This window comes from Ctenopharyngodon idella, chromosome 7 (assembly GCF_019924925.1).
Source record: "Ctenopharyngodon idella isolate HZGC_01 chromosome 7, HZGC01, whole genome shotgun sequence".
Lineage (NCBI taxonomy): Eukaryota > Metazoa > Chordata > Actinopteri > Cypriniformes > Xenocyprididae > Ctenopharyngodon > Ctenopharyngodon idella.
In genome coordinates, this window is record NC_067226.1 from 33,687,298 (window position 1) to 33,713,936 (window position 26,639).

General features: G+C 35.4%; 1 protein-coding gene across 3 annotated transcripts in view; it reads right to left on the minus strand.

Annotated features, from left to right (window-relative positions):
* Positions 1-5,805: 5,805 nt before the first annotated feature.
* The window catches only part of cemip (cell migration inducing hyaluronidase 1), a 146,109-nt gene continuing 125,275 nt past the window's right edge, over positions 5,806-26,639 (minus strand). For all 3 annotated transcript variants that reach the window (XM_051901731.1, XM_051901732.1, XM_051901733.1), the window contains 13 exons: positions 26,501-26,586; positions 26,063-26,194; positions 25,018-25,053; positions 24,563-24,718; positions 20,514-20,694; positions 19,358-19,573; positions 17,035-17,246; positions 14,637-14,822; positions 13,712-13,916; positions 12,294-12,383; positions 11,420-11,577; positions 10,539-10,639; positions 5,806-7,048 (listed from right to left, as the gene is read on the minus strand). In XM_051901731.1, coding sequence (XP_051757691.1) covers positions 6,921-7,048; positions 10,539-10,639; positions 11,420-11,577; positions 12,294-12,383; positions 13,712-13,916; positions 14,637-14,822; positions 17,035-17,246; positions 19,358-19,573; positions 20,514-20,694; positions 24,563-24,718; positions 25,018-25,053; positions 26,063-26,194; positions 26,501-26,586 — 1,887 coding nt within the window. In that variant the 3' untranslated portion in view covers positions 5,806-6,920. The remainder of the gene's footprint in view (positions 7,049-10,538; positions 10,640-11,419; positions 11,578-12,293; positions 12,384-13,711; positions 13,917-14,636; positions 14,823-17,034; positions 17,247-19,357; positions 19,574-20,513; positions 20,695-24,562; positions 24,719-25,017; positions 25,054-26,062; positions 26,195-26,500; positions 26,587-26,639) is intronic.

A 26,639-nucleotide genomic window follows, 5' to 3' on the forward strand; every position in this document is an offset into this window, starting at 1 on the left:
CGCAATTGTAAGTTTGTCTCACAATTCTGACTTTATAACTCGCAATTCTGACTTTATAACTCGCAATTCTGACTTTATATCTAGCAATTCTGACTGTCTCGCAATTCTGACTTTGTCTCGCAATTCTGACTTTATAACGCAATTCTGACTTTATAACTCGCAATTCTGACTTTATAACTCGCAATTGTAAGTTTGTCTCACAATTCTGACTAACTCGCAATTCTGACTTTATAACATGCAATTCTGACTTTGTCTCACAATTCTGACTTTATAACACGCAATTCTGACTATAACTCGCAATTCTGACTTTATAACACAATTCTGACTTTATAACTCGCAATTCTGACTTTATAACTCGCAATTGTAAGTTTATGTCTCTCAATTCTGACTTTATAACTCGCAATTCTGACTTTATAACTCGCAATTGTAAGTTTGTCTCACAATTCTGACTTTATAACTCGCAATTCTGACTTTATAGCGCAATTCTGACTTTATAACACGCAATTCTGACTTTATAACTCGCAATTGTAAGTTTGTCTCACAATTCTGACTTTATAACTCGCAATTCTGACTTTGTATCTCGCAATTCTTACTTTGTAACTCGCAAAAAAAGGTTATATCATGTAATTCTGAGGAAAAAAATCTGAATTATGGGTTAAAAAGATGCAATTTCCTTTATTTTTTATTCAGTGGCGGAAACAAGCTTTCATAGGATCGCAGAAGGATAGGACGCAGGAGAAGAAATTTCAACACTCTTCGGCAAAAAAAAAAATTGCATGTGATGTTTAACTAAAGTCATTTTTGCTTATTCGTATGGTTGAATTGGCTCTTCAAAGGTTAGCAGCAAAGACATTGGTTAATAAAGTGAGATTAAATATGAAGTACATTTGTGTTATTTAACATTTAATTATTGCAGGTTTTCGTAATATTCTGAGTTTGCATTTCACTATTTTCATTCATTTTGAAGAATTCTGAATCTGTTTTTGTGCAAGTGAGATGAGTAAATACATGTTCACATTTAGTCTAGAACTACAATAACCATCATGTTCACACAGCGCACACAACACCTCTGAACTTTATTTCTCTCAACATGGGGACAGGAGAGCTGTCAGTCAATACATGTGAAAAAGTAACTTGCATTACTTATTTAAAAAAGTAACATGTAAATTTAAGAGTAATGCTTTTACTAGCAGAGCTGGGTAGATTACTTACAAATTGTAATCAGTTACCAATTCCAAATTACATGAGCAAAATTGTAGTTAGTAATCCATTACATTACACATTTAAGGTAATGTAATCTGACTACTTTTTGATTTTGTTTAGATTACTTTTGACCAAACTCATTTATCACATTGATTCAAATAGGATAGCCTTGCCATTTTGGGTTTAGTTATTTGATGCAATGAAAAAACAGGAGTGTGATGTCATGATTGACAGCTGTGATTGACACCTTCTCTGAGTAACGTCGTCATTGAGGCACCAACAGACTTTTTTCTGGATTTTCAGGAATATCTTGAAAAAAGGTAATCTGATTACATAACTTGCATTACTTGTGATGCGTCACTCAAAACTGTTTACTGTTGGTGTCAGACCGTGTTCTTTTTCACATTTTCAAATGCAGAAAATAGTTTAAAGCCTAAAAAAAAGCCTTTGATCCCCACACCCATCAGTCTTGACAAAAATATTTCTTAACTGGCTGCTTACAATTTCTTAAATTCTATTATTTGTGTTGACTTTTTTATGCAACAACTAGTACACGAGCAGTCTTGGCTCAGCAGCAATAGAGAATATGACTAATCTGATTTATCTGAAGGTTTACATAGCTTTCTGAAGGATGTTGAAATGCATTTGGAGGATGTTGCAGAAACGAACTGATGTGGAATCAGTCAAACTGCTTCTGGCAAAGAAAATGAATTTAGCAGCAGCAGAGTCATTGCCCCAGTTTGAAAGAGAGCAACATTAGGTGCTAATAGAGTAATCGATCATTCTTTCCCTTCTGAAGCACCATATGCCATGATACCCGGGAAGACGCAAGTACACCTCATGGAAAGCTGTGAGTTTTTCAGCACTTTACTGAATGATAAATGTGATCTAATTGAAATAAAAAATGATTTTTTTGTGTGTGCAGTCATCCATTAAACACTCATCCATTCTTGCAGGCGTTTGTTCATCATCCTACATTGACACATTTTTCCAATCCTTACAGAACAATGTGACAATGTTTTTATGGCAGACTAATGGAGAGCCCTAATGCAAAATTGTTTCTTTATGAACAAACATATTTTTTACTTATAAGAACTTGTATAACAAGCTTTTGTATCCAATAGTCTCCTTCCAGAAAAACTGTAATAGTATTTAAACTTCATTTGTTTGATTCATGATGTTATAATTGCAGTTTTATAATTCTGCTCATGAATGTCTAGTTTATTTGCTCCTAAACGTCTCAAAGTTCTGAGTATCTTTCAGAGGCACAAACCAAACAAATGCAGACAAATCCAGTGATCATTTCTTCCTTAAACATGCTAATAATAATAATAACTAGATTGAAAAGTTTGTAGACAAACGTTGATGTTGGCTTGACAAAGCCGTATGAAAGTTTTACATTTTTATAAGCTTTAAATTTAGTGAAGTGGAAAGAGAAAGACATTGCTAGCATGAATTAACAAGTTTTAACACATGGTTAGCATGAATTGACATGTTTTAGCACATTGTTAGCATGTTGATATCATGTTTTAACACATTAGCATGTTTTCACACAGTTAATATGTTTTGCTAACATGTTGTTAACATTATGTTTGCTAGCATGTTTTTTCACATTGCTTGCATGAATTAGCATGTTGTCCTAGGATAGTCATTAACATGTTGCTAACATTAATTATGTTGTTAGCATGAATTAACATGTTTTAACCTGTTGCTAACATGAATTATCATGCTTTGCTGACATGTTTTATCACCTTGTTGTTAGCATGAATTATGTTGCTAGCATGTTTTAACACATTGCTAACATGAATTAGCATATTGTTAACATATTTTTGCACATTGTTAACATGAATTAGCATGTTGGTATGTTTTAACATGTTGCTAACATTAATTATCATGTTACTTTCTAGCATGTTTTACCACATTGCTTGTATGAATTAGCAGGTTGCTAACATGTTTTACCACCTTGTTAGCATGATTTAGCACTTTGTTAGCATGAATTAGCATGTTTTAGCGCGATAGTATGAACTGGCATGTTGCGAACACATTGTTAGCATTTTGCTAGCATGTTTTAGCACATTGTTAACATTAATTAGCATGTTTTCACATATTGTTAACATGAATTATCATGTTTTGCTGATATGTTTTAACATGTTGCTAACATTAATTATCATGTTGTTAGCATGTTTTTTTCCACATTGCTTGCATGAATTAGCATGTTTTAGCATGTCCTGGGATAGTCATTAACATGTTGCTAACATGAATTAGCATGTTGGTATGTTTTAACATGCTAACATTAATTATCATGTTACTTTCTAGCATGTTTTACCACATTGCTTGTATGAATTAGCAGGTTGCTAACATGTTTTACCACCTTGTTAGCATGATTTAGCACTTTGTTAGCATGAATTAGCATGTTTTAGCGCGATAGTATGAACTGGCATGTTGCGAACACATTGTTAGCATTTTGCTAGCATGTTTTAGCACATTGTTAACATTAATTAGCATGTTTTCACATATTGTTAACATGAATTATCATGTTTTGCTGATATGTTTTAACATGTTGCTAACATTAATTATCATGTTGTTAGCATGTTTTTTTCCACATTGCTTGCATGAATTAGCATGTTTTAGCATGTTGTCCTGGGATAGTCATTAACATGTTGCTAACATGAATTAGCATGTTGGTATGTTTTAACATGCTAACATTAATTATCATGTTACTTTCTAGCATGTTTTACCACATTGCTTGCATGAATTAGCAGGTTGCTAACATGTTTTACCACCTTGTTAGCATGAATTAGCATGTTGCTAGCATGTTTTAGCACATTGATAGTATGAATTAGCATGTTTTGGCATATCCTAGGATAATCATTAAGCTTTGCTAGTAATAGACAGCTTAAATACTCTATAAATCTTCTTGTACAAAAGTTTTGATCCGCTCAATGAATATCTATGGGACTTTTTGTAGTTTTGATCATCTGTTTAACGAAAATTGTAAGTCGACTTAGTTTGAAAACATATAGCAACCCAAGTCAGAACAGTCTGAAGGTCTGAGCCGGGTTTGGTGGTTGTAGTTTGAAAGCCCTAGGAGGAGATACTGTTTAAAATTTAATCTCAGAAGAAGGTTAAGCTTAAAAAGTATTTCAGTATGTTGCCTTTCTCAAGCCAACTTCCGTTTGAGATGACAGCTGATGACCAGCGTTCTCAAAAACAAAACAAACATGGATAACCTCATTCCCATTAACATTTGACAGCAGAGCATGACGGTTTGAATCATGTGAGAAAGGAAGCTGCATTGACCACGTTCTTAATTGCGTTAAATTAGGTCAAATAACAAGATTCAACATTCCAGAAACCTGCCAGCAACCCATGATGACATTCAAGAATGCCAGTGTAGTTTCCCATGTCTGAAGTAACGCTGACCAGCGACCGCTTCAGCGTGTTTTACTCTGCATACATGTCCAGATCATGAGTGTACATTCATGTGTGCTGAGAATGCAGGATCCACCCTTGTCCGGTATGGCCTCCATGGTCATATTTCCACGCCATCTGCTAAAGAACATCATCGTGGTCCCCCACCCCAACAAAAAACCCTAGATACACACCATCAGTCAACATGAGTCTGAGCTGGAGACACATTCCAGCATCACTTTGTGTTGATAGGAATCTCTCAGGATCATCATGAAGCTTCCTAGCGATGCCCTAGCAACCCAAATCCAAAGAGGGATACCTTCAAATCTGAATGTCATAGAGGCATTAGGGTTGGTTTATATCATTCATACTGGCAAGCAGCTTTTGGAGTATCATCATCACATGCAGCTGCCAAGCCACCCCCTAGCAACCAAACAGAGTACCCTAGCAACCGTTTAGTAAGTAACCTATATCTCTGCATCAGAGCATTGCATAGAAATGGGGGTTGGCTCTTTTGACTCATGTTAGCAAACTGGATTTCCAACATGCTACACATGCTAACACTGAAAAGCTAAATGCTAATAGCTTTTAGCTTAGGGTTAAAACATGATAATGAGTCAAAATGTGCTAACATCATGCTATAAACATACTAATCATGTAAGCATCTTGTTAAAAACATGCTAACAACATGCTAATCATGTTAACATAATGTTAACAACATGCTAATCATGTTAACATCTTGTTAACAACATGCTAATCATGTTAACAAATTGTTAAAAACATGCTAGCAACATGGTAATCGTTAGCATAATGCTAACAACATGCTAATTATTTTAACGTCATTCGAGCTACATTCTAATCATGTTGTTATCATGATGCTAAAACATGCTAGCAACATGCTAATTGTTAATATCATGCTTGCTAAAAACATGCTAGCAACATGTTAATCATGTTAGCATCATGCTAACAACATGTTAATCGTGTTACCATCATGCTAGACGTGTTAGCATTTTTTGCTAAAAACATGCTAGCAGTGTAGGGGCATGTTGGTTGGCTCTTTTACAATCGTGTAGAACACTGCAAGCACCACTCACATTTCCTTCAGTAAATGTACATTCTAGTTATATATATATATATATATAACTTTTTGAAAGCCAACACACACACAGAAACATAGTATCACTCCAAAGATGTGAGGAAAAAAGATTTATTTCTGTACAAAAGTCTTTAAATTTTTTTCTTATCTAAAGTAATACATTTTTATTACTTTGAAATCATTCACATTTACATCACACCCATATATAACTTAAAGTTAATGTAATGTATATTTGAATTATACACTAAAGTGAAAATTGTACTTAAAGTTTTAGTTTTTACAGATAGGACAGCATTACATTACAACTTAAAAGTCCCTTAAAAGATGTCCCTTCTTGATTTGTGTATTAGTGCCTGTACAATAAATAAGTATAAAATATATCTCTGTAATCAATCAGGATTTTTTTGTTGCTTTTTTAAGAAACACACAAAACATACAAAAACACTAACAAATTACAATCTCCGAAAAAAGACCAGCTATTTCGGCACTGTCGTACTTCTTGCCAAATGGAAGAAAAGCCAATTCGTCACAGATTTGATCATTTTATGATAGACTGACTGACATCTACTAATGCTCAAATTCAAATCCATTCTTAACAATTCGATTCAAAGGAACAGTTCACTGGAAAATGAGAATTCCATAATTTTTTTCACTCTCAGGTGGGGGGGGGGGCATATGGACTATGTTTATAGTGCTTTCGGTCATATGCTTAAATTCTTGTTTTTTTTTGTTCCATCGAATGGCGCGATACATAAATAAATGAGTGGAATTTTCATTTTTTGGTGACCTGTTCCAATTTTTGCTGGCTCTCTTGTTCAACACAAATGAAACCAACTCTTGTGCGTGACAATTAAAATGAGGAAACCTCACAACATTTACAATCTGAAACGTCTTTTTCTATATATTTAGAAAAAACATATGTTGTAACATGAAGGCAAACATCACCGAGAGGGACAAAAACAAGGAATGTTGGGTTTGTTTTTTGTTTTTTTTTCTTCTTGTTTTTCTCCCCTTGAAACTCAAGTATAATCAACTGACGACACAATCCAAAAATCACGTTGTCAAATCCACGTTGTCACATATAATGGACTCTGCTAGGTAACATAAACACATGCTCGGTTCTGATTGGTGGTTTGGGTTCAGTAGTCCTGGTGTAGCTGGCAGTGGTGCTACTGCGAGTCTGAGATGTCCTGCTGTGTGTTGCTCTTGTTCATAGCTTCATCATCTTAATCACCGGGATGGGCAGCACTTGATGGAGTTTGGCCCGCTCTTCATCAACACTCATCCTCACCCAGTCTGGCCGGAAGGAGCCCTTGAAGCCCACAAAGGCGAGTTTATCTGAGGGGGAAAAACGCAAAATTAAAGCTGTTGGACCTCATTCATGACAAAAATTCTGGACATGGCCAGTTTGTAAACTGTGAAGTATGTCAAATACTTAATTATATGGTCTTTGATGGTGTGGTAATTATAAAAATGCAGCTTAAAATATTTGATTCTGGTTCAGTTGCTACATTTTACTGTCAAATATTGTTGTATAATGAGGCTATTACTGTATGATTGACTGTCATCCCTTGCAACAGATATCCTGCTGATCAAAAGCTTGGGAAGTCTTCAAAAACATTATGCTTGCCAAGGCTGCACTTATTTGATCAGAAATACAATAAATAGTAATATAGCTGCAAGCAGCAATTAAGGGGCCAAGCATAAAAAAGGCACAAGTCATGCCAGCACAGCTGTGAGCATCAGACCAACTGCAACAATGAGCAATTACATTAAAGACATATTAAGATCAGTTTAGACAAAATAACTGAAAAATCACAAATACAGTTAATAATAATGATTTAATGATTTATCACTTTCGACCAATAGGTGGCGTTGTGACCAAATTGATGTGTCAGAGTGAGGTGACAACGACACTGGCAAAGTATGGTGTCAATATGTCAAAGCATTGTAGCGATACAGCTTTAAGAGTCGTTTTTGCATCATGCCTCAACTTCGTTGCGGTATAAGAAAACGGTTTGACGAATCAACTTGAATTCCTTAACTTTTTGTTGCCATGGTCTGAAGATGATATGATTCGATTTAGGTGAAAATCAGACTAACGGTCCAGGAGGAGTTCGAAAAAGCATGTTTTTAAAGAAAAACAAAATGGCGGACAGGAAGTTCGGCCAACTATGTCAAAATTGGTATCCATGTACTCAGCATGACCCAAGAAATCTATTAAGTTTCATTACAATAGGTTAATATAATCATAAGTTATTAGAATTTTGTAAATGCTAATAACTTCTAATGCCCCGCAACTTTTTGAGTCCGGGCACAGTGCCGATGACACATACTGAGTTTCGTAATGATACGTTAATGCGTTCATTAAATATAGCATTTTACGACAAAATTCAAAATGGCCGACGCCGACATGGAAAAATTGGATATCAGTCAACTCAGCATGTTGCCCCGAATCTAACGAGATTCATGATTTTTGGACAAACCCTTCAGAAGTTACAAGTAAAAATAATCACTTTTTGTAACTCTGGACCAGTAGGTGGCACTGCGCCAAAATGCTACATGTTGCCTCAGGTCATGATTGTGATGACAAACCTAGTTTTGTCTGAATATGATAAAGCGTTGCGGAGATACAGCCTTATGTCTATTTTTGCAAGCGCTACGTAAAATTCATTTACACGTTATTTGGGAATGGTTTAACGAATCGACTTGAATTCCATAACTTTTTATCGCCATGGTCTAAAGATGATCTGGTTCAATTTTCATGAAAATCGGAGCAACGGCATAAGAGGAGTTAGAAAAAGTAGGTTTTTTGGAAAATTCAAAATGGCGTCATAGGGTGCAATATATTCAAAATATGAGTGAAAATTTGGACAGCTGGTGGTGCTAGAGGGATTGAGTTAGAGACTCCAACATTGGTGTGGTTGATGTTGGGACTGTCCTCTATCTGTGTGCCAAATTTCATAACTTTCCTGTAAATGGCTCCATGGGCTGCCAAAGACTCCCAGAGCGGGAGAAGACACAGAAGAAATATACTAAGTAAATGACGTCTATTTGAATATATAGTAAAATATAATTTATTGCTGGGATCAAAGCTGAATTTTCAGCATCATTGCTCCAGTCTTCAGTGTCACATGACCCTTCAGAAATCATTCTGATGTGATGATTTGCAGCTCAAGAAACTCTGATTATTATCAATGTTGAAAACAGTTGTGCTGCTTCATATTTTTGTGGAAACTGTGATACATTTTGTTGTACAAGATTTACGTCATTTACTTGAGATAGAAATCTTTTGTAACATTATAAATGTCTTTACTGTCATTTATAAATCAATTTAATAAAGTATTAATTTTCTTACCAAAAATGGTAGGGTAGTAAAATAAAGTAATTAAAAAAAAGGTAATTTAGTAAAACATCTTACTAAATAGTAGGGCACCTGTGCTGTTTCATGTTTAAATGAGTTAAATAATCTCAGATCAATATTTAAAGTCTATTTATTTATTTATTTATTTATCGATCTATAGATTTACTGTAGTATCTATGAAATAAATAGGAAAATGTAGAGTTGGATGATCATTATAATAAAATCCTGTGTGTTTCATTTTTATTCCTCTAGTATTTCAGTACAAATTTGGCTGACCTGTGAAATATGTTCACGAAACGAGCCGGTGGGAAGGACTTGGAATGTAAACTTCCAAGGCTTTGCCTGCTGGAATGACAATTCGACATGATAAATATTATATGTGAAGGGAGGGACGAAAGGAAGGACCCTGCTGCTCTGGTATGTGAATGTATGTGTGTGTGTGTGTGTGTGTGTGTGTGTGTGTGTGTGTGTGTGTGTCCAGCCCAGAAAACAGCTTCTCTTCACACAAGTCAACTGCTTTTTTTTTTTCGTTGTATGAGGGCTTCACTTTTTTAGTGGACATTTACCATAGAGAATCCTAAATACCACTGTGATAAAACTCTACAGCTAAAAATGAGCGTAAGCCAGTATCTGAGACACTTACAGACACTATACAGTGTCCTTCAAAAGTTTAGGGTCGATAATATTTTTTAATGTTTTTAAGGTCTCTTATACTAACCAAGATGTATCAAAAATACAGTTAATAATGTGAAATATTGTTACAATTTATTTTTTCACCATGAAATCAAATCGAAAATTCTTATTTTATGGTATATTGCAGTATTTATTATAATGATTTATCCGTGCACATCTTTTGTTTTTTTCAATTCATGTGTTCTACTCTTTAGTCAAAATATCCTCCTCTCCATCTTCTCTGATGACGAGGGCGGGTCAACCTGTCACTCACATGAGATCCACCAATAGCAAACCACAACCATCCAATCAATTCCCCACAGACAAACCCAAGCCCCGCCCTACATTTTTTCTTGCTCGAGAAGCCGTTTCACTCGGATATATGTCACAATAGAGAAGAAAAGACTATCACAACTTTTATTTCATGCCGACTTTAAAAAGTAATTTGTTCTTGTGAAGGTAAAGCTGGATTTGCAGTAGCCATTTTTGAAATAGAAATCTTTTGTAACATTTTAAACATCTTTACTGTGACCTTTGATCAGTTTAATTCAGCCTTGATGAATAAAAACAATTTCGTAAAAAAAAAAAAAATCTTTCTGACCCAAAATGTTTGTATGGTAGCATACAGTAGGCCCAACATACATTTGGACACTTACATATTAAATCCTAAGATCTACTATGCTTGGTCACATGTGTTTCCCAGCATGTACATTTGTTTCAAACCTATAAATATTGTGAATGCCATTATGTACTCATACTCTGTCACAAAGCTGAATTTGTGAATCTTATTACCTTTCAACTTCACTGTGTGATCTGCTCCGAGGGTCTCGAGAATTTTGGTCCATGGCCCTCTGGTGACCAGCTTCCCTTTAGAGGTGATCAAAACCACTGACCTGCAAGTGCAAAAAATGAGCTCCTATAAGACACAGCAGTTCAACTGAGGAGGAACAAATACAAAATGAGACATTAAAGAATAGTTCTTTGAACAAATAAATCCTCTGAAGTGGTCTCTGAAATCAAATTTCACTTTCTTTAACTCAGTTGAACATTTTTCAGTGGCCACCCAAGATAAATTTCAAGGCCGCTGAAGCACATGCAATTCCTCTCGCCCTTCATGACTGTGTGATCATTTCCCGTTCAGTGGTTTCATGTGAGAGTCCAAACACTTCAACAGTGTCAGAGCAGCTCTGCCCAACTTAACTGTGCAGAACGGACAAAATATCTGCACGGCCCACTTCACAGCGCAGACCAAATTGGATAGCGGCATGTGCAGCACAAAGCCTGTGTGATCCTCTTGAATTCAACACATTGAAGCACTACAGGAAGTGAAACATCTCAGATGGCTAATAATGAGATGCTTTCCATGTTTTCACTGTTATATGGTAGGGTGCACTATTACACATCTCCTGAAAGATTAGAGAATCTCCGGATCAAAACACAGGCGAAGAAGAAGAAGCAGAAACAAATGATAAAAGCATTGCAAAGCATTTTCTCAGCTTTTTGTTCAGAGAGAGAGTTAAAAACTGAAACAAAAAGAGCATGTTTGACTCAGTAAAAACCCCGTTTACACGCTGGTTTTAATGACACAGCCTAGTAATTTCAAAAAGCATAACGTGCATTTGATGTTGTATGGACGTAAAGTATTCATGCATATATTTTTCTATTAGTCTTACTCGTCTTTGAGGTTTGTGATGTAGTTTTCTAGCTGAGCAGGAATTCCCATCAGTATGGAGTTCCTGAAGCCTTTAGACTCCAGGATTTTACCACTGTGGCCGTCGATCACAGTCACATGCACGCCGTCCTCTGATTGGTAGATCTTCTTCCCATTCACCTACAGAAACAATAGCTTTATTTTCATTTGTTTTATATTTTTCTTGTATCGTTTTGTTTAGCCTGTCTCCACCCATATGTTTCTTTTTTTTTTGCTATATTGATGAAAATAAAATGGAAATAAAAGCTAGCATCTTTATTCTCATTATATTTTTAGATTTGAGATGAAAATAAATTATTAATAACACTAGAATCAGACTGGTAACCCGAAGGTTGCGGATTCGAGCCTCAATACCAGCAGGAAATGACTGAGGTGCCCCTGAGCAAGGCACCTAACCCCCAATCACTCCCCGGGCGCCACAACAAAATGGCTGCCCACTGCTCTGGGTGTGTGTGTGTTTGTGTTCATTACTCCTAATGCGTGTGCACTAACTTAAATGCAGAGGACAAGCTCTGAGTATGGGTTACCATACTTGACCTTCACATGTCACTTTCACTTGTGTCTACAGGGTTTGTGTTAACACTTTAATTTATTTACCTGATTAAAATAAATAAGTAATAAAATACAATTTAAATAATATAATATAATATAATATAATATAATATAATATAATATAATATAAAAAAGGCAAGCTAGACCTAGATAAAACCAGCTAAACATCAGCAAACCACTTTAGGCTTATGCAGGTTTATAAGAAGTGATGTTATAGATTTTACTCAGTTCTTTGTAAAACTCAAAGCTTGATAAGGTAAAGACACATTATTAAGAGTTTGTACCTCTGTATAGGCGAAGTCCTCTTTGATGTGGAAGAAGCGAGTGTTATATGACTCCAGTTTGACTTCGAGGAAGTGCTCCGGTGTGTGAGGCTAAAAAGGAAAAAAAGGAAATTTGTGATTTCAATAATATGATATTTAATGATATTATTTTCTTGCTTGATGTTCACTTCAACTGTGCCAAAAGGTGAAATGATGTGAACGATGTGTCATATGAACATGCAGGCACACAGAGAGATGTAGTTAATAAAAAAAATATTAGTGATAGTCTAAAATATTGCCTCCACTTGTCAGAATTAGTGTTTGCTTCCCTTTCATTTTCAACTCTGACCCTACTAATACATCATTTGTTTTCTTTTTTTTTCATTCATTATTTTATTATAATTTCATGTGCCATTTTTTTTGTCATTACATACATATATATATATATATATCATCCATTATATTATATAAATCGCATCCAAAATAAGTTTGTTTACATAATGTGTGTTTAGTGCATATATTACGTATATATATATAAATACACACACATGCATATATATATTTAACAAATTACACACACACACACACACATATATATATATATATATATATATGCACACATGTAAATATTTCTTTAAATACATGTATGTGTGTATTTATAACATACATACATGTGTGTGTGTGTATATATATATATAAATATATATATATATATTCTTTGCTAAAATGTATCTTTTTCATAGCAAGTAACAGAAAATATTAGAAAAATTATTAATATATAATAAAATTATATATATAAGTTTTTCTTTCTATTTGCTATATATATATATATATAATTAAAAATATCAAATTATATAATCTCTTTCATTTTATGTTATATTTAAATATATATTAACTATCTATATCTATAGAAAAGTGTTTTGCGTTCCCTCTGGAAACTTTGCATTTGCTTACAAATCTTTTGAGTTCTTTGTGAGTGAATGCAAAGTTTTTCAGCGGAACGCAAAAGTTTTTGTGAGGGAATGCAAAAGCAATTAATTTTTTCCCTCTCCCATCTCATATGTTTTCCATCACCATGTCCCTTTAGGGGCTCCGTAATATGGTTATGTAAATAAAATGCATCAAAGTTCCTCAAACCTGTTCAGCAAAAGTTTGCAGACACAGGTGCGCAAAACACAGTAAATGATCCTGCTGATAATGGCACACCTGCACCAATGCTAGCACTGTATAGTGTCATTTATCCTACACCGTCTGATTGCCAGGAGACACTACCTGTTGACAACCAAACACCTGCAAAACTAACAAAAGCTTTTTTGTTTCTTTATACACCATCTTCAGAGCGTCTGGAAAAATCCAGCAGGAACATCCCACATCCGACTCGCAGCATTACAGTAGACTTCAAACACAGAGGCTTTCAAAAGACAAAACTGTCTTCTCACCAGTCTTGAACGAGGCAGTTTTGTGGGCATAGGCACATCTACGACGGGCATCTCGGCGTATCTGGGGTAGGCTTCAGCCATGCAGTCACTGGGGCCGCTGCCGGGGGGAATCACCGCTTTGATCTTCACTCTTTCACAACCTTTCACCGAGCAGAACGCAAAATCCTCCTTCTCATTGTGCGCTTTGATTTTAAGGAAGAGCAGCCTGCGGGGATGACGGCAGACAGGGAGAAACAGAGATCAGCGCACGAGTTTGGAAGCTGTGACACTTTTAAAATGACATCAAAACTTATAATTGACAGAAGTTTAGCATCCAGCCTTCTGGGTAATTTCAGAGCAGTTCCAATCGAGTGATATTACTCTTTCCTACAATTTAATTATGTTTCATTAGCAAAGGAAGACTGACGTAGCTAAATTCAGAACAGCTATATTTTCATCCTCTGTCATAACACAGATGTCTTATAATTACTACTACTTTGTTCAGTATGATTTTCTATTAGGCCTGTCAATAGAAAAACGCACACATTTAATATGTTTTACGTTACTTTTTATAGCCATTAACATTTATTAATTTTGACATTATAATGCGCACACACAAGTTGGGTTTTCATGTTTTATGGGGACTTTACATAGACATAATGATTTTTATACTGTACAAACTGTATATCTAATCCCCTAACCCAGAAAACTTTCTGCATTTTTACATTTTCAAAAAACATCATTCTGTATGATTTATAAGCTCGCCTACGTCCGTTACACACATGCACCAACAACACTGAGTCAGGAACCATTTCCTGTCTTCTCACAACTATTCTTTTCAATAAAGACGGCAAAAAGGCCATTTCTATTAGGACATATATTTGCATTCACTACCACCAGGCAGTTAGTGTCGTACAGGGACTATATGAACAGAGACAGCTCTTACCCAGTGTCCTCCTCCCAGTAGTAATATCCTCTCGTCTGGTGAGAGTGGCCCATCTTTTCTCTCTGAGTGGTCCTCATGAACACCCCAGTCTTCCTCGTCTCTTTGGTGAGGCGGTTGTGGATGTCGGAAATTATGATGAATGTTGTGCCTTTTGGATAGCAGATGCCCACATTTATCCAGTCATTTCTGTAAAAGAAGCAACAACACTGCTGTAATGAGTAAGATATGTGGTAGTGTATAATAGTATTTTCATCAATCACTAGGGGGCGCCACAGTCCTGGATCAGAGGGTGATGTGAATTTTATTTAATGAATATAATTTATAATCACTGTTACAAATGTTGCTATTTTAACCTATAAATGGGAATAACATAAATGTGTGCAGATCGCTCTCTTTACCATTTATTTTTTGCTTCATACTTTATTCTGATCTTTTCATAAGGTACTGGATGTGAGTGCATCATTTATTTCAAAAAGTAAAGTATTAATATAAATATAAAAAAATGCTCTGTATGCAGCTCTTAATTGTTCCTTCATTAAGTAAAAATTGTTTGATGTTCTTACAAGTAATTTCAAGACAAACTGACATGAAAAGCAGAACAAAGAAACAAATTACAAGCATGATACAAGAGACAAATGAAGTAAACAGTGCTTGAAATATTCAAGTAAACATTCAAAATGAGACTAATACTGAAGGAATCATGTCCACGATTAAATATTCTGATTACTGTTAAAGACACAATAAGATACATTAATAGTGATGCTGTTGGAGTTTGACTGACAGTAATTAATTAAAATCAGCTGTACAGTTTCTTTTTTCTTTCGACCTAAATTTGTGTTCGTGTTTGATTCTAGAGGGCTTATTATGGCTATTAAAGTTATCCAGCCAAGAGCAGTGAGTGATTTCCTCTGTTTCTTGTTAATATTGTGGTTTAATTATAATTTATGACACAGTGACGGGTCTATTAGGCTGCATTTACACACAAAGGGCTAATAGATGACAAAAATATTGGCTGGCATCCTAAGCACTCCAATCTGCCAAGAGAATGTCCCGCCCACAAACCCACTCCATTGGTTGAGCAAATGCTATATTATATACTGTAAACAGTATATATACACATACATACATATATATTTTATATAATAATTTTATTTTACAGAAAAACTGTAAAACTATAATACTAATATTTATGGCTGTCTTAAAGGCACAGTATGTAAGTTTCGCCTCTAGAGGTCTCTTATTCAAAACAGTAACAAAAACTTAGCTTGATGATGCTGTGAATGAGCGTGGAATCATGGGAGTTGTCATCTTCACCTACACAGCCGATGGAAAGCAATCCAACAGTTCATGGGTGAGCTAATGTATTAAAGTTTTATTAACGTCTGATATGAAGCAAGGCGGGGCCGAGAGCCAGGGATGTTTTACGTTGCTGTTTTTATTATGCTTATATGCAGCAGTCGACCACTATTGCTCCTTTCTCTTTGTTGTTTATATTTATTTTACGATTAAAGTTCCATTTAAAGGTTTAGTTCACCCAAAAATGAAATTTCTGTCATTTATTACTCACCCTCATGTCGTTCCAAACCCCTAAGACCTTCGTTCATCTTCAGAACACAAATTACGATATTTTTGATGAAATCCGAGAGATATATGACTTGTCCTTAATGTTATGAAGCGATCAGAATACTTTTTGTGCACAAAAACAAAACAAAAATAACGACTTTATTCAACAATTTCTTCTCTTCCCTGTCATTATCCTACGTTGTTGATGTTGTAAACACAGTGCAGCGCTTCCGTGTTCTACGTCAGAACACGGCTTATTACAATACAATAATGAGCTGGCTTTCTGGGCCTTGAATGTGGTACTTACGTTGCTTTCCATGGAGGATCAGAAACCTCTTGGATTTTATCAAAAATAACTTAATTTCTGTTCCAAAGATGAACGGAAGTCTTTAGTTGTGGAACGACATGAGGGTGAGTAATTAATGACAGAATTTTCATTTTTGGGTGAACTAACCCTTTAATGTTCGCCTCCTCCTTCCCTGAACTTGAACTTTGTTACATTAACGTTTGATCACTTAAAATCACATTATTTTATCTCATTCTATTAAAACATCTGGGATAATGTAAGTAACACAAGTTAACAAAATATATAAACTTGTTCTAGTGTTTTTTTGAATATTTTAATACAAAAATCTTACATATTGTGCCTTTAATTTCTTTGCTTTAAAACTATAGAGCTTTTATTTTGATGGAAAACCGCTGGGGGACCTTAAAGGTTCTTGTTGACAACATACATTAATTGTTAAAGGTTATAAATTCACTGTGAATTTTACTTGAACCTGAGTGAAAACTATCAAGACTATTGCATAGTGGATGAAGTCGATCACTCACTGACCTGTTGAAGTTGATGAGCCAGACGGTGACCTCAGCAGGAGCCGCTTGGTCCCAGTGCATGGTGTATCCTTTTCCCAGCGTGACCACAGGCTGGAACTGCTGGTAGTGGTTCCTCTTTCCCAGAGCACCAACCAGCTCCAGAGGTTTGTCTGGATACTCATCCTTCACCATCTTCATGTTAAGGTTGGCTGGGTTTCGGGTCTGGACATAAATCTGGAGGGGGGGGGGGATATTTTGCACGGTATTTAAGTGCGTGTGAAAAAAAAAACGCTTGAGTGTTTGACAGCTTTGACAGATTGATTGCCTTTCTTTTGGAAAAAGAATTTCAATGAAGGCTAACAAGGTGTCTGGCTTTTTCATTTCTTGGAATGAACCAAACAAACAAGGTGCTGCTTGGGAAACATCACTGTTTGCATGTAAATGCTCAGTGTTGGGAAAGTTACTTTTAAAAGTAATGCATTACAATATTACATTACTCCCTAAAAAGGTAACTAATTGCGTTAGTTACTTTTTTATGGAAGGAATGTGTTACATTACTTTTGCGTTACTTTTTCTCATCTGGGCTGGGCTGTTTGTTTTTAGAACAACAAAAACGTTTTTGGCAAATGTAAAGGCCCTTTCACAGCAAAAGTGAAATGAATAAGCCTTAGGCTGAAGGAAGTACAAATTCACGCCTGTACAGTAGAGGGCGCAGCTCAAACAAACAAGCCTTTCAGCTGTATTGCCGTTCTGGATCACAGAAAAATAGAATACAGGAGAAGTAGTACATTAATAAATGTATGCTCACATTTAGTCTAGAACTAGTCTAGAATAACCATGTTCGCACACAACACCTCTGCACTTACTCACGATTCTCTCAACATGGGGACAGGAGAACTGCCAGTCAATACATGGGAAAACAAAGTAACTTGCGTTGCTTATTTGAAAAAGTAACTTAAATATTTTGTTATAAATTTAAAAGTAATGCATAACTTTACTAGTTACTTGAAAAAAGTAATGTGATTACGTAACTCACGTTACTTGTAATGCGTTACTCTACTAGTTACTTGAAAAAGTAATCTGAGTACATAACTGGTGTTACTTGTAATGCGTTACTTTACTAGTTGCTTGAAAAAAGTAATCTGATTACATAACTGCCGTTACTTGTAATGCGTTACTTTACTAGTTACTTGAAAAAGTAATCTGACTACGTAACTGGCATTACTTGTAATGCATAACTTTACTAGTTACTTGAAAAAAGTAATGTGATTACGTAACTCACGTTACTTGTAATGCGTTACTTTACTGTTGCTTGTAAAAGTAATCTGAGTACATAACTGGTGTTACTTGTAATGCGTTACTTTACTAGTTGCTTGAAAAAAGTAATGATTACATAACTCAAGTTACTTGTAATGCGTTACTTTACTAGTTGCTTGAAAAAAGTAATCTGATTACATAACTCAAGTTACTTGTAATGCGTTACTTTACTAGTTACTTGTAAAAGTAATCTGATTACATAACTGCCGTTACTTGTAATGCGTTACTTTACTAGTTACTTGAAAAGGTAATCTGACTACGTAACTGGCGTTACTTGTAATGCATAACTTTACAAGTTACTTGAAAAAAGTAATGTGATTACGTAACTCACATTACTTGTAATGCGTTACTTTACTGTTGCTTGTAAAAGTAATCTGAGTACATAACTGGTGTTACTTGTAATGCGTTACTTTACTAGTTGCTTGAAAAAAGTAATCTGATTACATAACTCAAGTTACTTGTAATGCGTTACTTTACTAGTTGCTTGAAAAAAGTAATCTGATTACATAACTCAAGTTACTTGTAATGCGTTACTTTACTAGTTACTTGTAAAAGTAATCTGATTACATAACTGCCGTTACTTGTAATGCGTTACTTTACTAGTTACTTGAAAAAGTAATCTGACTACGTAACTCGCGTTACTTGTAATGCGTTACTTTACTAGTTACTTGAAAAAAGTAATCTGATTACGTAACTGGCGTTACTTGTAATGCATTACTTTACTAGTTAAAAAAGGAATCTGATTACGTAACTCACGTTACTTGTAATGCGTTACTTTACTAGTTGCTTGTAAAAGTAATCTGATTATGTAACTTGCGCTACTTGTAATGCATTACTTTACTAGTTACTTGAAAAAAGTAATCTGATTACGTAACTCAAGTTACTTGTAATGCGTTACCCCCAACACTGAAAATGCTTGTGTACCGACTACCCGAATGAAGACTGCTGACACTAAACATGGGAATGTTTTGGGAGTAACCAGGGTTACTCCCAGGGTGAGGGTGTGGACGGCTCTGGGTTGGACTCACCTGGGCGTAGTGCCCGCTGCAAATGGCAGCTCTCCAGTCAGGGATGTCAATGCAGTCGGGGTGTCTCAGGAGCCAGTTGTCCTCTTTGACTAGGAAAGCGCCCGGGTATTCGCTCACTGAGCCATCGATGTCATGGAAAATGGTTGTCTTATCACCATCCATCTCCATCTTGTTAAACCAGGGACCCGGTTCACCAAAGAATACACGCGAGGTGATCTAGAGCACGATTGGAGACGAGGGAAATTAGGATAATGTTTATAATTGACTTGTCTTTATTCCCAATAAGCAAACAACTGTATTTTTAAACCAGTATCTGTCACGGATCAGATCTTGTAACAGCTTTAATTGCATCTGATTTTGACCACTAGCAAATGTGGCTCTAAATCTGACACGTATCTGACCTACATTTAAACACTCATGAATAAATCTCCTCTTAATTGAGAATATTTTACATGAAAATATATATTTTTTACATGAGAATATTTTTCTGAAATATATTTTTCACTTTTGTATACACATCACTCCAGTCTTCAGTGTCACATGATCCTTCAGAAATCATTCTAATATGCTAATTTGCTGCTCAAGAAGCATTTCTTATAATTATCAATGTGTTTATTTAAGTGGATGATAACATGATTTTTTTTTTTTCATGATTCTTTGATGAATAGAAAGTTCAAAAGAACAGCATTTATTTGATATAGAAATCTTTTGTCTTTACTGTCAATTTAATGCATCCTTGCTAAATAAAAGTATTAATTTCTTAAAAAAAAAAAAAAAAAAAAATCTTACTGACCCCAAATTTGTAAATGTACAGTGTGTACCATATGTGTCCTAATCAGATCTGTGCTTTAGACCCTGCAGCACAAATGCAGTCAATGAAGCCTCATATCTAACTATTGGAAGTGACATGAGGGTGGGAGAGAGGTGATCATAACCAGAGGAAGGACAACCTCTGTCAGAGACACTCTGAAATGTTATAATCCTCTCTGACATCCTCCACAAAATCAATCCGAGTTCCTGAAATAGCTCAGAGACAGTGACCCCATCCACTTTTATTAAGCACACAAAGAGCGCTGACATGTATTTTGTCAGAGAGGTCACAAAGGTCCACAGAGATCTGGATGATACCCGACATCGCTCGAGGGATGACACTTACCGGCACGTCATCGAAGGTGATGTCAGTCACGTTGTTGTTCGGGCAGCTCTGCCAGGAGTTGTTCAGACGGAAACCGAAAGCGCTGGTGTGTCGTCCATCAAGGGCGATGAATTTACGGAAAGTGCAGTTCTGGACGTTGATCGGCCCGTCGTAGATTTGCATTCCACGAATAGGGAAATCCCTGCAGGGGCGATAACTCATCAAATTAATACCCATGATGGGACATTTGGTCAAAGTAATGCAATGGACAGTGAACAGCTTAAAATATGGACTGAGAAAAACATTTACATTTACAAAATCAACAGAAATTATATTTTTTGCACTAAATAGAACAACAAAAATAATGACTTATGCATTAATACAATATTATTTTTGCTTTGCCTTGAGAAAAAAAAAAAAAAAACCCTTGAGATAACTTGATTGAGATTTTTATTATTATTATTTAAACAAGACAGAAAGACTAACGCATGACTTAGAAACGGTCATGAGGAATAAAGCGCACTGCTACTACTTTCTTCCTCGTTTTGAACAGCTACAACTTTCTGTCCTGGTGGTGGAAACTCACCAGATTTTGCATGCATGAAGGGAATGGGGTTAATTGCATTTTATGTCATTTTGGGATGGATGGGATGTATGGTTGCCTAGCAACTAGCAGTTAAATTTTCAATATTCTACACGCCCGCCCCACTGCCCTATCTGAGCTATAGACTTAAAATTTCACGGCCCTTCTTATGGTTAACACATTTACCCATAAGTTTCACCCTGTAAGTTTTTAATATTATTATTATTTTTACTCAGTGGAGATTTTTTGGTCAGCCTGAGTAAGTTTGCAAAATTGAAATAGATGCATTTTTTTTAAAGGGGTCATGAATTGAGAAATCAGTTTTTCCTTGAGCTTTTGATATATAAGAGGCTGTCATACTATAAGAATATCCTGTAAGTTTCAGAACTGAAAACCTTCTTTGTTAAAAGCTTTTACTGACACCAGGCCCAGATAACGACTTATCCTGGAATGTGCCTATCTATGACAGGTGAAACCCTGCCTCCACAGAAGAAATCAACGCATACTTCATCAGTGCAACGTTAGCCCCGCCCACTGGTGTGTTAGTGAGATGAGGAGGAGAGAAGAGTGATACAGGACAAAAATAACATTACCTTTCAAAGGATCCTAATGCTAGGAATATGGTTATTTATTTTCAACAATGTGAACGTCTCAGTTGAGCTGTATTTATTTGCATTTGGCACATTTCACTGTGGATTCGTTGGTAAATCAATCGCATTTCAGCGCAGGACTCGACAGTAATGCAACAACATGTAAGTAACTGTGTTAATTCTAATGCCTGATCTGATATGTAATGATTCATGTACAGTCAGATGATCTTTGTTAAGTGTCAGTAAATCAAACCAGTGACTAAACGGTCATGTTGTTTCTTTTAGTAGGATGAAAATAATAAGTTATTTAAACGGTGATTAAATTATATAAAGAATGCGATCAAAGAACGCTCCCTTTACAATCACTGGAGCTGTCAATCAAACAGCGTGAGTTTATCAGTGACTGAGCTCTGGACTTGCTTTTTTCACAAATCTCTTAGTTACATCAAGTTTGCACTGATAGTTATGATGAAAGAATTCGTTTGTGTGCAGAAATCGAGTTACAATGACGAGATCGCTGCTTTCATGAGCTCAACAACATGTCTGTGATCGGCTACAATGTTCATCACTGCAACCTTTCATGCCACAATCTAAATATAATGCCATAGATCTAAATATAATGCTATAATCAACACTTTTCACAATTAGTAAACCTCGAGAGCTGTAATAGTAAAAATGTGGTAAAAGTTTTCGAGACCGTAATAATTAGCTATTTCATATGCAAAGATGTCAGCCAATCACAGCAGTGGGCGTTTACACTGAAGTCTCACAGCAGACACGCCCCTTAAAACAGAGCGTTCAAATCAGAGGGCTAAAATCAGGGTAGGGAAAATGCCTTTTAAAGCATACTAACATTATAAGTGCACCCCAGGAAATATTATAAAACAATAAAACAATGCCGTTCATGACCCCTTTAATGTAAACATTAAAATGCAAGATTGGCAATGCAATTGTTAAAGGTGAATTTCTGAACCACTAATGTCCCAAAATTGCAATCTTGTTTGAAAACAGTCAATGTTTTTGTAGTTCTGTTTGCTGCCACTAGTGGTGCAGAAATTGCACACTTTACCTTCTTCTTTTAAGAAAACTAATTCAAATGACAATGACTGAAGTGTCCAATTAAAGTTCTTTCTAAAAGAAGAATGATAAAGTTTGAAGAACGCACCTGACACTTGGGACAGTTTTCAAAGAAAGAGAGTCAGAGAGACAGTTTTCGGTTTGACTTTCATGGATGCAATAAAGATGGTATTTGTCAGTGATAAATGTGTTTTATCATTCACTTTTTGTATACATCCATGCAAAATCCAGCAAGGAATATAAAGTGACAGGTGTTGAGCTGCAGTACTACAGATGAAAGTCAAGCACATGAAATTCTTAAGCCCTGTCAGGTATAAAGAGTCTAATGATAAATTGCTCAGAGATGTCAGACAAAACAAAGTAAAATCTGGAACTTTGGATTGATTTTTCCCCAACTGTAAACACAGAACTCACTAAGCATACTTCATCTTTACAAAAGTTCCCTATACCGGCTGGATTCCACTAATTGTGGCTTGCAGCTATATTTGTTTTCGCTGTTTGGTTTACAGCAAGTGGTGCAGAAACTACACACTTCAACTTTAGTCCTTACTGTAGAATCAACAAGAAATTAAACTTTCTTTATACATATTCATCATCATCTTTCAATTAAAAACAGTGCACACTATTCCTTTCTGACTGACATTACCATGTCATCTTACATTTCAACCCATGCCAATCCACTATGGAGCGTCCACTCTTCACGTCCAATCAATTTCTTTTAATTATATCTTGCATATAAATGTCATATGACAGAAGTTCATTGGAAATATGGATTCATACTGACAACCTAAAGTTGCTGAACTCTCTATCACTTTAATTATACAACTATTTTGGTAACACTTTGTTTTGATGGTCTTCTTTGAACATTCTTTTGACTATAAGTAACTTTGCAACTACACTCTAAAAAATGCTGGGTTAAAAACAACCCAAGTTGGGTTGAAAATGGACAAACCCAGCGAATTTTTGCCCAACCTGCTGGGTAGTTTTTTTTAACTCAACTATTGTTTAAAAATGACTGTATTGCTTGCTTAAAATGAACCTAAAGTATGTTGGAAATGAAGATTTATTAATAAGTTTAAGGAATAATAATTAAACAATAAACATTTATTAAATGGCTAAATAATAAATGTTCACTTTTTGATTATTATTGTTGCCTCTAGTAATTGTGTGTCTAATTTTTAATTTCCAATCTATTTTGGGTTCATGTTAAGCCAGCCATATAGTCATTTTTAAACAATAGTTGGGTTAAATAAAACTACCCAGCACGTTGGGCAAACATTTAACCCAACCGCTGGGTTAAAACAACCCAGTCGCTGGGTTTGTCCATTTTCAACCCAACTTGGGTTGTTTTTAACCCAGAGTGTACTGACTATAAGTAACTTCGCAACTACATATTAACTTATTTTAACCCTACCAGTCTACTAATACTCTACTAATGAGGTAGTATGTGCAACGTTACTTATAGTCAACAGAATATGTTAAAGGGACCATCAAAATAAAGTAAAACCATTATTGACTATAGATGTTTTAAAAACAATTCTTTCAGTTTACCAGGCCACGAAATACCTCAGGACACCTAATATCTGACAAATAATGGGCATATTTTCCATAAAAATGGCTTATAGCACCTTTAAGACATTTCTGAGAAAAATGTGGGCATTAATAGGTCAAAGTCAAAACCAAGGTCGTAAACATTTTTCTCTTTGCAAGGCCACCAAAATGAACAAATGTTTCCCTGGAAACCTTGCTGCACACTTCCACACCATTCATTCCACGTTTTGTTGTGCAAAAGCGAGATAAAGGGTAAAAAAAACACTCACACTCCTCTCGGTAGAGACCTGCCGAGATGATCGGGGCCGCCTGGTCCCCAGGATTGATCATTCAGGTCGGGCATCCCTCTGTTCCCGCTCTCTCCCACAAACAGAGAGTTCTTCACCTCTTGACGGGAGCCGTCGTCATCCGGGAATGTTCCGCCGCTATGCAAGCGCACAAACACAGAAGTCAGAAAAATGGAGTGCGAATCCACACCTTTTGAGAATAAACACCACATCTTTGCTGCGTTCTCACCAATAAATTACTTTCACATTCCCACAAAAGCCCCGACTCCTTTACTGCATCTTAAGAAGCCGCCCATATAAGGCATTTTCCAATTACAGGCACTATGCCCTGTGCTATAATGAATTCAGCAAATATGAACACATTTCATTCTTAGACTGCTGAAATGTGTGCAAAGAAAATAATAGAATAAAGGGAAAATGGTGATTAGCGGGTTTACCTGGCGAGAGTCAGGCCGATTCCATTATCAGCGAACCTGTGTGCAATTAAGATGAAGGGATATGTCAGTGCTGACCACATGCCATGCACACTGTGACAACACTCATCGGATTCTAGAGCGCAGGCTATCACAACTGACTCACGCATGATTGGAGTCATAAGTCTGTGTCAGAGACGCAAAACAGAAGTAGAGTATATTTGCCTCATCTATTTTACTGAAGCTGCGTTAGGACACAAGCATATATATATACATATTTAATTTCAAAATGTAGTGCATTTAAATAATCAGTTTTAATGAAGGCATTCAGTGGATGTTGCATTTTAGTAAGTTATTTTTTATATATGTTGAGGTTTAATAAAAATAATAAAATAAAATAAAATAAAATAATAAAATAAAATAAAATAAAATAAAATAAAATAAAATAAAATAAAATAAAATAAAATAAAATAAAAAATAAGCTGTTAAGAAGATGACAACAATGGCTTAATTTTACCAGTGGGAAATTTAGGATTTAACATCCTATCTGGATTGATAAGATAAGATGAAAAGAAAAGAGAAAAAATATATATAAAATTAAATAGGCTGCTATGAAGATGGCCAAATGAAATGAAATGAAATGAAATAAAATAAAATAAAATAAAATAAAATAAAATAAAATAAAATAAAATAAAATAATAAGCTAGCCTGCTAAGAAGATGGCCAAATGGCAAAAATAAAATAAAAATAAATAAAATGAAATAAATAAAATAAAATAAAATAAAATAATAGGCTGCTAAGAAGATGGCCAAATGGCAAAAATAAAATGAAATGAAATAAAATAAAATAAAATAAAATAAAATAAAATAAAATAAAATAAAATAAAATAAAATAAAATAAAATAAAATAAAATAAAATAGGCTGCTAAGAAGACGGCAAAATGGCATAATATTAGATAAGATAAGATAAGACAAAATAAAATAAGATAACATAAGATAACATGAGATAAGATAATAAAATAAAACTTTCTAACTTGAGGGCGTGTCAATTCAAGAATGAAAATACTTACTGGCAATCGTCCAGCCAAATGTCTCCTCCTCTCAGCCATGCACCATGGTCCTGGTTCTTGTAGGCCACAAAATGGTGGACAAGAGCAGGAACTCTTGGTTTAAAGGGGTCTGCGTCCTGGTGTGGGCCGTACCTGCCAAAGAAGGGACACTGGTCTAGGCTGGATCTGATGTCTGGTTCTGAAAGCTAATGTGCTGAACAACTGGCAGCACAGTGTTTTTGGCTGCTAAAGTTGTCGTATGTACTAGTCGTATGTACTATTTAATCTTTTGTGGGTTTTCAGAGCTTGACAGACTTAGTCCTGTTTTATTTTTATTGTTTAAAAAAAGTAGCCACGGGGGCGAGTAAATGACAGAGAAATTTAATTCCTTTAAGATAGCAGTGTGAAAGCATCCAAAGCCAATGTTGCAGCAGGAAAAGAGAAATTGTAAATGCTAACCTCGCTCCTACGAGGGAGAGGTAGGGTCTCTTGTCCTTCGCATTCGCCTCGGTCGTCTTCACTCCATTGTCGAGGATCATCCCCGCCTACAAGACACATAAACAGCAAAACATGAAAAAAAAAAAAAAAAACCTCATTC